General features: G+C 41.6%; 1 protein-coding gene across 1 annotated transcript; it reads left to right on the top strand.

Moving 5' to 3' along the window:
- The first annotated feature begins 1,609 nt into the window (after positions 1–1,609).
- Commd8 (COMM domain containing 8) lies at positions 1,610–9,868 on the top strand. Its single transcript, XM_051198327.1, has 5 exons — positions 1,610–1,724; positions 4,585–4,740; positions 5,989–6,141; positions 7,748–7,903; positions 9,322–9,868. Exons 1-5 carry the CDS (start codon positions 1,656–1,658, stop codon positions 9,340–9,342), a joined length of 555 nt encoding a protein of 184 aa, XP_051054284.1. The 5' UTR covers positions 1,610–1,655; the 3' UTR covers positions 9,343–9,868.
- The last annotated feature ends 4,725 nt before the right edge of the window (positions 9,869–14,593 follow it).

Below are 14,593 nucleotides of genomic sequence, written 5' to 3' on the forward strand. Positions count from 1 at the left end.
TAATTCAGCTCATTAAAGAGTTTATTGATCAGGGCATACCCCAGGGAGGAATATTCCAATCCTGGTCTGCCCTGGTTTCTCAGGCAGTCTATTTTTAGCTGTAAAGAGTCAGTCTTTTCCAGATGAAATAATAAAATTAAGACTGGGGATCCCAGAAAGTTATGGATCTGCCCTTTCCTGTAATAGATGGGAATTAGAGCACCCTAGAGGCTGCCTTAAATAGTCCCACCTCCTTAGATGTAACTTAGAAATTACAGATCTGTCTGTCTGAGACAGAGTCTTTCTAAATAACCTTGAATGTCCTAGAACTCACTATGTATTGCCATGAACACAGCAAGATCCACCTGCCTCTGCCTCACAAATGTTGACATTAAAGGAGTGTGCCACCAGAACCAAATAGAATTATACTCTTTAATTTAATCTGGTTGTGGTAATATGTTGAAAAGCTCTTGATTAGCTTGCTTACCTCTCACCTCCTCTCCCTTCCCCCATGTAAATCTGAATCAGCAGACATGTATAGTAGGTGCATGTTGCTAGTTGGAGCCTCGTGGTGTATTTGGCTGGTAGCTGTTAACAGTGTTGGTAAATCCTCACTATTATGTTCAGGGGAAAAGTCCCGAAGACCTGAGTGGTCAAGATGTGGGACTTCACGGAGGACCAGACTATTGGGGGATACTTGATCACAATGGGAATCCTGAAAATAACCCTGGCTCAGGAGGCCAAGTTAGCAACTAGTTGATAGAAAGTAACCATAGAGCATCAGAAGCATCTGGGAGAGAGAGACACACACCAGAAGTAGTTGGGATGGGTTTTGAGTGATATGGCTTTTTCTGTTTTGGCCGAGTGGAATGACAGCCCTTTTGGGAGACACCAATAAAGAGAGAAGGTTAGCCGAAGGTAAAAGAACACCACACTTTTAGAATGTAGGGAGGCCTTCTAGCTGTTTGACAGAGAGGTGATGGTAAGTCCTGTACAGCTAAGCTAGTGTTGGGACATGACAAGGCCCTGGGCCAGAACCTTATCAAGGTCAAGTTGCTCAAGGTCCTGGTGTGGACAAAAGCTGACCCAGTTAAGTAGGAATTTCAGGTTAAAAAACAAACAAACAAACAAACAAAACAAAGACACTTTTAGCTTAAGAATATGTCATGCAACATTTTGGACATATTTGCCGTTCACTTGAATTTTCACATTTAACTATGCTTTCCTTTTTTTATGAGCTCCATTTTGGATCGCGTTTGTTGTTTGCAAATGGGGAACAAACTAGTATCTTCATAGGACAAAGAATTTAACTTTAAATTGCCTTTGAGGTCAAAATCCTTTAGTAAGAGATTGGCTCACTCAAATACAGGCTGAGGCTACCCTTACTGGGATGATTTCTTGTAGAGTGAAGAAAGATCACGAGATCGGTCTCTGAGCAATCGAGCTGAGGCCTGTAAATCTTCCTTTAAATAGTAAGTAGACACATAAGGCACTTCCTCCCAAGAGAGAAAGACTCATTCCCCAGTCTACCGGGAAAGCCACTGCTGAGGCTCTGCGCATGCGCACGAGGACTTTGTGTCCGCTCTTCGGCCCCGCCCTCTAAAAAGTCACGTGGGCGAGTCCTGGCTTAAGCCTAAGGTGCGGGCCTGTCATGTGACCGGCGTTGGTTCTCGGGGATGGAGGCGGAAGGCGAGACGCCGCCGCTGTGGCGGCTGCAGAAGTTGCCTTCGGAGCAGGGCGCCCCGGTGAGGGGTTGCGGGGAGAGTGTGGGAGGGAGGCATTGGGACGTCTAGTCCTGGGTTTCTGGGGACAGAGTGGCTGCCCAGAGAATTTGCCCGAGACCCGGGGGTGTCTCTGGCCTGGGAGCGTGTAGGTTCTTGCATCTAGAAAGCTGTGGTGGCGGAGCCCTTGGTCATTCATTCTTTGAGGTCAGCCCTCCCGATCGTCCCCTGCGCACCCATTTCTATGTGGGACAGAGGATGTGGTGAAATCTTGGCGGAACTGTCTGCTAAAGGGCGGCTGAAACCGACTCCTAACCAGAAAGTAACTGGCTACCAGCCTCTTTTTATTGTGGCCAAAAGGTGATTGCAGCCGCTGAAAGCAAATTCACAAAGCCAGGCTTTCCTTGCAGTCAGGCTCCGGTGGAAGTGTTTGGTGGTGGCACCCAGTCTTTGCCCATGCCAAGCTTCTTTTCTAAGTGGATTGTGGCCCTCCTTCCCAAACTCTGCTCAGATTGTAGTGGCGATAAAGTAGGTGAGATTGAAAGAACTGAATTTCACTCTTTCCATTGTCAAGAAAATGCATCATAAACATTTTCTTTGATTTTTACAAAGGAGAACAGTGAAATGTCAGCCGCATATTTGAGTTATTTGCTAGTGGTTTCCAGCTAGCCAGGGCCGTAGCTAAAGCCTATGCTCTGATGTGTGGACCAAGTCTCTGAACTTTCACGCCTGCTGTGGTTCCTTACAGAGATGCCAAAACTTTACTACGGTCCATCCCCAGTGGATCTGGCCATCTTCCTCCCCAGCCTCTGCCTTCTGCCACAGCTGTGGAGAATCCCTTGTTTGGGGGTTCAGCTCCTCTTTTCCTGCTAACGTTCTTACCTGTCCTGGTTTTGTTTTGGTGGCACCACCCTCCTTGCCCAGCCTCTCTATTTAGGAAATCCTCCTTGGACTCCCCCCTTCCAACTTTCTTTACCTATTCACTGTCTCTGCTGTATATAGCCCCCCACAATCTCTTAGTCTCACACTCTTTCTTCCTTTTCTAATATCTTGGCAAAGTCGTGGAAAAATCATGTAAACACTCAATGCAAGTTGAGCACCCGTTGCCTTGGCTTGTTTCTGTTGTATGGGAGGTCTTGATTCTTACTCTCCTTTTCAAAGGTCTTGTGCCCTTTCATCCTTCCCTACCTCTCGTTAGCTGCAGTTCCCAAACCTGCAGTGTGGTTTTAGTTTCAATCCTGTGTGTGCTCCTTGCTTGTGGCTGGGAATGCCTGCCAGCTACTCACCTTTTAGCAAAGCCCCATTTTTGCTTCTTTGTCCTCACTAGGAACATCTTTCATATCCACTCTCCCATGTCACATCCTTTATTTATGTATGTATTTGGAGGAGGTAATAGACTTGAGCTCTGTTATGATAGAGCATTACTTACCCCCCAGTTTCCTCACTTGTAAAATGAGAACAGTCACAATGCTTACCTCACAGAGTTGGATGGTGTACGAGAATAGTGCTTGGTACTTAGGTAGGGGTTCATTGAGAATGGTAGCTATTAGATGTGTTTTTTTTTTTTTTTTTTGTATTCTCATTCTATATAATAAAAGCAGTGAACTGTTGATTATATAGTTAGGCTGAAATTTACAGGTTTTTTTTTTTTTGTTTGAGTTCTTGGTGTTATTTTATCATAGGACATTATGGGAGAAGAAATACATGTAAAAGCTTGGGATGAATAAACATAGAGCTTTACTGCGCATTACCTAGTGTGTGCAGATGGGTCTGGTACTCATTAGTGTGGTGTAGCAGTGGGGAGTTAACTATTTACCATTGTGTGGATTAAGATCTAAGACATTGGTGTCCAAAGCCTTTTAGCTAAATACTACTTCCCAGTTACTTGGATGTAGATGCTCTGTTTGCAGGATACAAATGTGACTTGAGCAGTACCACGTGAATATGATTCTCTGTGGTAGTGGTCCGATATATACTCTGTAAACACTGAAGGCTTGAATTGTGGGAGTAGTGGTACCAGCGTTAGGAACAATGACAAAGCAGACCCCTGATCTTCGGATGCTCTGTACCAGCCTAGCGTGGTCGAGTTTCTGACATACCCTTACAACATTAGGTGGGCAGATGACATTTTTCTCTTATACTTGAATTGCAGAAAATTTAAATAAAACTAGGAGTTAATGGAACAGGGAGGCATACTAGCCAGCTCTGTCTCAAATTCAGTCTTCATGTTTTGTTAAGGTGACATGATTCCTGTCACTGGTGGTGTAGATGGGAGGGAACGTAGAAGAGGAAAGCATGGCCACGGCCTTCTCTGAGCAACACAGAGTGAATAGGGATGTGAGTGGAGGCAAAGCAGAGTTGGGTTAGTAGAGCTTCAGTGGGAGGCTATGATGTGAAAGTCAAACTATGTTTGGTTAATTGGTCTAAAACTGATGCCCTGGGACCCTGCAGGAAACTTTTAAATGTACCGTTCATTTTCTGTTCAGGATTTCTGGAAAAAACAACAGTGTATCTTTAATATTATTTTAGTTTCTAAAAGACATCGTAATTTAGCTGGGTTTGGTAGCTTATACTTGTAACCCCAGCACTTGGGAGGCTGAAGCAGGAGGATTGCCATATGTTTGAGACCAACCTAGACTATAGGAATGAGACCTTGTCTCAAACAGCATCACCAAAACTAAAACAACAACAACGACAACAACAAACAAAAAATCCCCCAAATAACCAAACAATATGAAAAAAAATTTAAAAACCCAATAATAAATCTCAAAAATTGTTACCTTTCTGTCTCAGTGGGCTTTATAAAAGGGGGCAGTTCTGCAAGGAAGGGAAATCCATCTTGTCATTTACTTTAAAGTACTTTTTATTTCCTTTTTCTCCCTAGCTTCTTCACAAAATAATTGATGGCATGTGTGGTCGAGCTTACCCTGCCCACCATGATTATCACAACGTTTGGGATTTGACTGAATGGAAGCTCGTTCTGGAAGATGTGAGCATGTTTTTCAAAGCTGTAGTTGGCAAAAACTTTTCAGATGAAGAGGTAACTTCACTTCAGGTTTCTTTACCCGAAAAAAAAAAAACTGCCTAGAGTTTTTTACATTGCTTCTAGGGGAGGGAGCCAAGCAGGTCTTCAGTAGGTACTGAATACATGATACAGCAACTGAAACATCTAATTTTGAGTGAGTGGAAGTTTGAATTAAAGTTTTAGAGTCTTTGCAGTTTTGTTTTAGTTGGTTTCTCCCCCCATCCCCCACTGAAACAGGTTTAAAGTATACAAAAGAAAGCAACCAGCTTGGTCGCTGGGATTAGATCAGTAACATTGGATCTCATGGGGCGTGGCTTCTTCAACTTTGTCAAGAATTATTTGTGCAAATTTATGAATTATTTACTTTAACAAATGGAGTTCTATGTATTTGTCATGGTGACTTGGATGGTATTGTAGATATGCATTTCTTTGACTCTAGTTATCATCTGTTACATCCCTTGCTTTTTCGCTCTCTTAGTGGGGCTTTTGCTGAATAGAAGTTCTGAAGTTAATGAAATCCAGTTTCCCAGTATTTCTTGGTGCAGTGCTTAGTATTATCCGTGTCACATTTGGGAAATAGGAAGGTATCTTTGTAGGGTATCATGTGGAGGCTTGATTGTTTTAGCTTCTGTAATCTTCTCTCAGATGTTTTGAATTAATACTTTTGTGTGGGGCAGGGGCCGTCTCAGTTTCTTCTGCATAGTAGCCCATTGAATGTGAGCCATCTATTGGAATGACTGTCCTTGCCTCACAAGACTACTGTCAGCCTTGGTAATAAATCATGTGGTCATGTGTGGGGATTTTCTTCAGACTCTTGGTTGGATTCTATTAGTCTCTGTGGTGGCCTTTTTCATTTCTATACTGTTTTAATTACCACGGCATTAAAGATATGCTACATTAGTTCTTGATATCAGCTGGTACAAGACCTTCAGCATCATTTTTCCTCAAGGTTGCTTTGGCTCTCCTTGCTTGTCTTCGGATATACTTTAGAATCATCTTGTCAACTGTAGAAAACTTGGATTTTAGTGTGGATTGCACTGAATCTCTAGATTATTGGGCTGTATCTGGCTGGCAGGAACTTATTAAGATCTGTCAGGGTTACTCATTCTCAGCTTATGCTTTCCTAGTTATTAAAGTATTACTTTTTCATATACTGTCATTTTTTAAAGAAGTGTGTGGGAAAAGAATGGGCACTTTTTTTTTTTTTTACATTTGAAGCAGGTGGTCCCATTCACTCTCCTAACCATTGGTGTGCATTTTCAGACACTCCAGCAATTGAACCAACTGAATTCATGTCATCAAGAAGCAGTTATGAAGTGCTTAAAGAGCAGGAAAAATGAGATCAAGCAGGCCTTGTTGGGAGAAATAGTTGATATTTCTTGTGCACAGCTACAGGATTTTGATTGGCAGTTAAAGGTAAGAATCTGGTTGGTTAGATTTATTCTTTTAAATTAAAATTTCTAAAATTTGTTATTTTGAGGCTATACTGTTCCAAGGTAATAGCAAAGCTCATATAAGTTACTGGATTTGTATTAATTTGGACAGCAAGAACATTCAAAGCAACCAGACCATGTGTGGTGCCATTGTACTGTTAATGAATTTTCCTAGACCTATCAATCAGACATGAAGAAGTGTGTATATAGCATATAACTTTGGCAAGAGTCTTCTAGATGCTTTCCAAAATTGCTACATACTATTTTACTTCTAGGAGGACACTGTGTGTCATATAGCACTATGCGTAAGAGGACACTGTGTGTCATATAGCACTGTGCTGAGCAGAGAGGGAACAGTTTCAGAACAACTTTCTATTCTTTTAAGGTACCAGATTAGTAGACAGAAAACAGATATGTCCTGATTCGAGTTTAGTTAGCCTGGTCTTAGATCTAGAAAGTGCTTCCTGTTGTTTTTTTTGATTAAGAAGTTGAAAGTTGGGAAAATTGGTAAGGTAGGCTCATAACTGTAGAAATCGCCTCTTGTAGACAAAGTTGTCTCAGTTGTGAAATGGGTTTTGTGGCTCTCACTGTGACTCAACCATGTTTAAGATTCTTTTTTTAACATGCTTATTATATAGACATAATACTTAAGTATAGGAAATACTCAATACTTGTTATACTGATGGACCAAATGATAAAAAGCAAATTAACCAGTGATAAACTAAATAAAAGGTTTTCATTTAAATAAACATTTAATATTAATGTAAATATGGATGGTAGGGGAGAGTTGCTAGTATAGCATTCATGTAGGACATTTGGTTATTTTTGCTTCTTAAACTGTGGCTCAGCTGTTAGGCTTCAGTCTTCCATTTTGTTGGGAAAGGTGCTGTACCTTCAAGCAGGGGAAGGTACCTGTGGGTGCTGTTTTCAACTATGCGGTCTTTTTCGTTAGCTTTACAGTCTCTTAGTCTTGGTTGCCAGACTTAGATATTTAAACAAATAGGACCCCTGCCAGAGAAGAACTACCAGGAATTTAAATTAAATTAAAATTTAAAATGTGAAATTTCACTGAGACACTAGAGACCATGTGCCTGGCAACGATAAGGCCAACTGCAGATACCATAGTTATGTTCAGAAGACTAGATGTCCTTCAGTTAGTATCTTGATATTGTGGTCATCAGCAGTCTGATAGCCAATCATGAATTAAGTCACTTAATTTCTAAGTTTCTGAATAATTGTAGTCTTTGATGCATGAACTGTCATCGTGGAATCTCCTCTTTAATAATTCTGCTTGGTTCTTGCTGTATTGGGCACTTTCATCACTTCTGAGTCCCTCTAATAGAGCACAATAAAGAACGTTTTGTTTAGTCAGACTGTGATTCAGCTTTTTGACAAAGTGCTGCCTCCTTTCATCCTGCCCACTTCTTGTATGTTGTCACCTTTCCTTTCTCTTCCTGGTTTTTGGAATTGTGTTTCTCTCTCTCCTTTTCCCAGAATTTGCGGGCAGACGGGCCATGTGCTCTAGCCAACTCTGATGCTTGTTGTGTGTAGTTGGACTTACTGTTTATCATCTTCCTCGATTTTAACAGCTCGCGCTTTCAAGTGACAAGATCGCCACTTTACAGATGCCACTTTTAAACCTTCACTTGGATGTGAAGGAGAATGGTGAAGTGAAACCATACTCTATTGAAATGAGTAAAGAGGAGCTGCAGAGTCTAATCAGTTCCTTGGAGGCAGCTAATAAGGTGTGTGCTTGAATTGCAAGTATCAGCAGACCTTTGAATTCTGGAGCTGGTTTTACATATCAATCCCAGTTCCTACACCCTCCTGTCCTCCCACCAACCCCATTCCAATCCCCTTTCTGCTCCCCAGGGAGGGTGAGGTCTTCCATGGGGAGTCTTCAAAGTCTGTCATATCATTTGAAGCAGGCCCAGGCCCTCCCCCATGTGCCTAGGCTGAGGGAGCATCCCACTATGTGGAATGGGCTCCCAAAGTCCTTTTGTGTCCTAGGGTAGGGATAGCTACTGATCCACTCACTACCAGAGGCCCCATAGACTGCCCAGTCCTCCCACATTCAGGGCATCTGGGTCAGTCCTATGCTGGTTTCCCAGCTATCAGACTGGAGTCCATGAGCTCCCCCTTGTTCAGGTCAGCAGTTTCCATGGGTTTCTCCAGCCTGGTCTTGACCCCTTTGCTCTCACTCCCTGGAGGGGTTTTAATGTATCTCATTTTCCTGATACGTATTATCAAACACAGAAAATACTTCTTTGGGATGTTCTGACCTCTACTTTAAATGCTGAGTTAATTACAACTTACAGTGTTCAATTACCAAGTTCTGAATTAATTATCTAGTTATTCCTGAAACAGAAGCAGTGCTGTTACAACCATAGTTTTTGTTTTCTTTCAGTATTCATTAAGCTTAAAAACGAAATTTTTACCCTAGAGACCATGATATTAGTTGATTCTCAGGTTTCTCTAATTAAAATCTTCCTGATTCTCAAAAATAAATGTCTTATTTGGATGGACAGATGTTACACAGTTGCCTTTGTAATGTTCCTTCCCAGTGTGGCAGATGAAATGTAACTGTTGTTACAGAAAAATCAAGTTGAGATGGGCTAGGATGGGCTGACGCTGCACATCCTCACATTTGCAGTTGTGTCTGAACTCTAGCAGCCAGTCCCGGTGTGTAGTATGTGAGAAGACAGTGTTTAAACAGCAGGAACTGACTGTGAGGAAGCCGGCAGGTGACTGTCATTGTCAGTGTTTGCATGTTATCGAGCAGCTTTTCTCGAGGGCTAGTCGCAGGCCTTCGCTCCCAGGTTTTCTCGGCCATCTTCCTGGCTGCTCTAGGTCTCCTAGATCCTCCGTCCCTTTTAAGCCCCAATAAGTGTCACCTTCTAGTATTCTCCACAGTTGCTCACATTTTAATTTTGCCTTCTCGATTGATCCTAATGTCCAGTAAGGAAGCCTGGTGGCCTTCGGATGAAGTTGCCCGTGAGAAGTGGGTGTGGTACCAGTGCTGAGTAACTGAGCAGGGATCTTGGCAGGCAGGAACCTGCCTTCATTTGCCTGTTGCTCTTCATAGCTGTGTTCAGGGTTTATCTAGCAGAAGCAGCTTCATTATATCTAACCTGATGCCTCTTCTCCCTATTTGTGTTTTAAGGTGGTCCTGCAGTTAAAATAACTGGAAATAGTGAATTTCAACACTACCAGATTTCACTGCTGCTACATGGCAAAGCGAAGGATGTGTCCGAGGGTGGATGCTACAGCAGGAGCAATGCTGAGCTGACAGAGATGAAGACCTGTCAGCACCCTAAAGAACAGGAAACTGTGTGGCTGATAGGGAATATGTAAAATGAAAGGTGAAAAGCTGAAGTCAACAATGATATGATTGTTTCGTTTTATTTCAATGCCAATATTAAGACTGTATAATTTGTGATATGGGAAAGTGTTTTAAAGCACCTATCAGCTGCATATGGAACTCACTAGGGGTCTCCTATCTTTCCATGTTTCAAAGAAAAGGTTTTTAAGTTGTAAGAAAGCTGTCACTGATGGTGCGATGTACATGTTGTTACTCACATGCAAGTTCGTTTTTGTTTGTTCTTAATATGGAATTTGTATGGTCACAAATTAATTGTAATATAAACCGTTTTTTCATCTCAGCTAACTTTAAAAATGAGCATTCTGAACAAATAAAGTGTCTGGTTTTATCCTTATGTGCTCTTGATTTCATACCTCAGTGGTTGGTGTGTAATTAACTGATCGCTGCTGTTAACAGTTCAGAGCAATGATGATACTGCTCTTCACACAGCTGCAGGCAGGCTCAGACAAGGCTGTGTATCGAGTGCTGCTCTGTGGGCTATGGTAGAGCAGGAGCTTGGGACAGAACGTTCCTTAGTGTACTCCTTTTTCTTTGAGAAACTTGGGGTGTGGAAAGTGTACGCAAATGGTGTGCTCCATGTGGTTGTTGATTACTTCTTAGGCAAGTTCCTTAGTCAGAATGGAGCGTTTGTGGAGCAGTGCACCAGGAGGCCTGGTCCTGTGGTGTCTGGATTATACCCTTGCTTTCAGTCTAGCCCCTTTACAAGGAAATACTTTGTTCTCCCCCTCACACACGTGGCTCCAGCAGCCTGTTTCATCTTCCTTGAGGTTTGATTGACATGCTCTCTCATGCCCTTATTCAAAGTGTCAGTTTGGGACATTTTGACTGACAGATACTCATGAAAGCACCATGGTCAAAGTACTGAATATGATCTCACCTGCAGGCTTTCTCTTGTCCTCTGTGTCTGTCTTGGGCCCTGCAGGTCCCCACCTGTGTGCTTCAGTCACCACAGATTACTGGAAAGGGATCATACAGTATTCTGTTTTTCTTTACTGTTGGTGATGTGTGTAGGGCAGTGTGCTTTACCACTGAGACCTCTAAAACAATAAAACTACTCATGGCTGGCTTTTTCCAGTATGTTTGTTTGTTTTTTGGACAGTGCCTTATACTTTTGCCCAGGCTGGCCTAGAATTCAACTATGTAGACCAGCCTGGGCCTTGAACTTAATGACAGTCATCTGGCTTTTGTTTTCCAAGTACTAGGGTTACTGGTATGAGCCAGCATGCCCAGCATTAGCTTTATTTTGAGTTTTATTTCTAATGCACACATGAGTACTTTGTTCCTTTTTATTGTTAAGAAGCATCATGTTTGATAGCATTTTGGTGGTTTCAACATTTGTTCATTATAGTACAGAGGATAGTCCTGGAGGACTGTCCATTATAGTACAGAGAAGGCTATGAGCATTTGTATGCATATCTTATTATGGACAAATGGTATTTTTGGAGGGACATAGTTTGGTCATGTGATAGGCTTATGTTTTTAAGATACTACCACTGTTTTTTCAGAGGGTTTTTTTTTTTTTTTTTCTTTTTCTTTTTAACCTGTTTCCCATTCCTACCAGTGTGTGTAGGAACGTTCTGATCCACCTTACCAATACTTCATGTGGCCAGTCTTCCTAATTTTAGCTATTTTGTTGTGCACGTGATAGGGTCTCACTGTGATTTCAACAGTCACTAATGTCCAGCCTTGTCCATCTCTCAACACCTTCTGATGTCTGTACACCTCATGGACTCCATTCAGATCTATGGCCAGCTTTTAAGGTGAATTCAGTTTTTGTTTTCTTAGTGTTGTTTTAACAGTTCCTTTCCAATGCAAGGACTTCAGATGTGATCTTTTTCTCTTTCCTGTAAGGAGATCTTACTGATTTCAGAGAGCAGCTTTAGACTTAGAAAGGTTAAGAGGTCAGTAGAGAATTTCCAAATGGTCAGTATTTTCTCCTCTTAAGTAGTTATGCTTGTATAGGGCACTCTTTCTTTCCTTCCTTCCTTCCTTCCTTCCTTCCTTCCTTCCTTCCTTCCTTTCTTTCTTTCTTTCTTTTTTAAGGTTTTTTTTGAGACAGGGTTTCTCTGTGTAACAGCCCTGGCTGTCCTGGAACTCACTCTGTAGACCAGGCTGGCCTTAAACTCACAGTGATCCTCCCGCTTCTGCCTCCTGGGTGCTGGGATTAAAGGCGTGAGCCACTGCTGACCAGCAGTATATGGCACTTGTGAGGAACTAAAACATTTCTGTTAGCTAAGTTTTTAGGTTATCTGGATTTAAGATTTTATCTGCCCTCCTTCATCTTGTTTTTTCATCCAAAATAATGTGGTATATATCTTTTTAGGTTTTCTTTGCTGCTTTTTCCTCAGACTTCTTTTGTTTCTAAAGATCTTGATTCTGTAGAGGAATGTGTGTGACCCTTATAGGAACTTAATGGTGCTTTTCTCATAGTTAGACTGGAGTTACCAGTTTCAGGAGAGAAGATTGCAAAGCCAAAGTGTCATTTGTCACATGATTTGTGACCTTTGTGACCTGATGCTGATTGTCATCACCTGGGGAAGGTAATGCCTGTTGGTCTTTCTCACGGTGACGTGACTTTCCGTTTTTCTCATTCTGGGCTTTTCTCTGTGGCTGGACATGACTCTTCAACCTGGGCTAGAGTGGGGAGTAGGGGTGGGGTGATCCTCTCTACATGGTTGAGAAATTCACAGTGTTTTCTCCCATATATTATTTTGCCTTTTATGCCATAGACTTGTGGGTATCTCTTTTGTGCTTTAGGAGGTAATTCCACATTGTTTTATTACTGACATTATTTTAGCTCTGTCCAAGGGATGTTCTTTTCGTTGGTTCCTGTGTCCCTTTGACACATTTGTGTCAGCGTGGTGGGATATTTTTGATGGGTAAGCAGTTTTAGTTTTTACTTTTTTGCTTTGAAAAGGCATTGCTCTACTTTCTGGCTGCACAAGGAATTCTAGGATCCTCTTTGTATAACATTTCTTTATAATAGAAGATGTATTTCTTTTTATTTTCTCTGTGTGTTTTGCCTGCATGTATGACTTGTTGTCATGTGCATACCTGGTGCCTGGAGGGACCAGAAGATAATGTCAGATCCCAAGAACTAGAGTTACAGACAGCTATGAGCTGCCACCTGGGTGCTGTGAATTGAACCCTGGTCCTTAGGAAGAGGAGCCAGTACTTTCAACCTCTTTCCCATATCTCCAGATCCTATCTAATATTTCCTGCCCAATCCTAGAATCAGCTGATTCTCCAAGAAGCCCAGGATCTTTTTATTGAAGATGGATATTAGAAGCCAAGTGAGATATGCTGTGCTCACTAATACTTCGAGCTGTGTCTTTTAGGCTTTCACAGAACAGCCAGAACAAAGAATATGTGTGTCTATCCTATCCTGTGCAATACACACATCTATAACCTTTTCTTTATATAATCATGTGTGTCTACATTAGGCTAATGACTCCATTCTGATGTCCAACTCTGTTGTTGAATAGGTCAATTTGACACAGGGTAGAGTCATCAGAGAGGAAAGAGCCTAGGTTGAAGAAATATGTCAGTGAGATACAGGTGTAAGGCATTTTCTCATTCAGCGATCGTGGGGGAGGATGTAGCCCATGGTGGGTGGTACCATCTCTGGTCTGTTGGTCTATAAGACGGTGGGCTGAGCAAATTAGTAAGCAGCTCCCCTCCATGGCCTCTGCATCAGCTCTTGCCTCTGGGATTCTGCCATATTTGAATTCTTGCCCTGACTTTCTTCAGTGATGCACATCATTGCTGAAATATAAGTGCAATACACCCTTTCCTCCCCAGTTTACTTTTTGGTCATGGTGCTTCATTGTAGCAATAGAAGCCCTAACTAAGGCAACCATGTAGAGTAAGTAGTTCAACACCATGAAAAGCCCATCTTTACCTGCTCATTCCTCTCCATCCAAAGAATTTCTGATGGCTGCCGAGTTTTTCAGAGTGTCATATGGAGTCATGTAGCATGTGGTCAAGTCACATAGCAACAGGTGTTTCCACCTTACCTGTTCATGGCTTGATCATTTCCCTTTTAATCTGTGATGTTTCACTATAATATTTTTTTCTTGTCAAAATTGTGAATAAAGCTGATGTAAACAGAATAATTGGGTAATAGGTAGGGCAAGCATAGCTTTTGGATTATATAGTAGGACTGTTTATTGAAGAAACAGCCAATGTCTGATATGTATGTGTATTAAAATGAAATGGGGTAATTGAATTCTACTATCGTGTAACTGTTTTTCCTGTTAGCTCTGTCAGTATTTGATTTTTATAATATGTGTTCTTATGTCCAGTACATATGTATATATCATTGTCATATATGCCTGAATAGCTACACCTGTTTTCTTTCCATAAAATCTTTCATGGTTGTGTGTGTGTGTGTGTGTGTGTGTGTGTGTTGTATTGCAAATTCCCTGTTAGAGGGAATTGTGGCTCTGTCAGGTGCTCAAATTCTGGTTCCCTCTGGTGTTTGACTTTGGTACTGCAGTTTCCCTGTGGCTGCTGAAAACCAGCCCTGTCTTGCTAGTCTTATCTTAGCCCTGTAGCTTTCTATATTATTATATTGTTGTGTGTGCTTTCTTTTTCTGGGGTTATTTATTTATTGTGTTTCCTTGTGTATAGTTAACCTTTTTAGATTGAAGTTTTCCTTCTAGCACCTTCTGTAAGGCTGGGTTTATCGATAGACATTGCTTGATTTGATTTTATTGTGGAATGACTTATTTTCTCCATCTATTGAATTAAAACTTTTGCTGGGTATAGTAGTCTGGGCCCATGTCCATGGAGCATCTGTCTAGGCCCTTTTGGCTTTTTGAGTCTCTGTCTTAGTTAGGGTTTCTATTGCAGTGAAGAGACACCATGACCATAGCAACTCTTACAAAAAAAAAAAAAAAAAAAAAAAGATTTCATTGAGGTTGCAGCTTACAGTTTTTTAGAGGTTTAGTTCAATATGATCATGGGGGGGGGAGCATGGCAGCATTCAAAGAGACATGGTGCTGGAGAAGGAGCTGTTACATGTTGATATGCAGGCAACAGGAAGTATACT

Source organism: Phodopus roborovskii, unplaced genomic scaffold (genome assembly GCF_943737965.1).
Source record: "Phodopus roborovskii unplaced genomic scaffold, PHOROB, whole genome shotgun sequence".
Classification (NCBI taxonomy): Eukaryota; Metazoa; Chordata; class Mammalia; order Rodentia; family Cricetidae; genus Phodopus; species Phodopus roborovskii.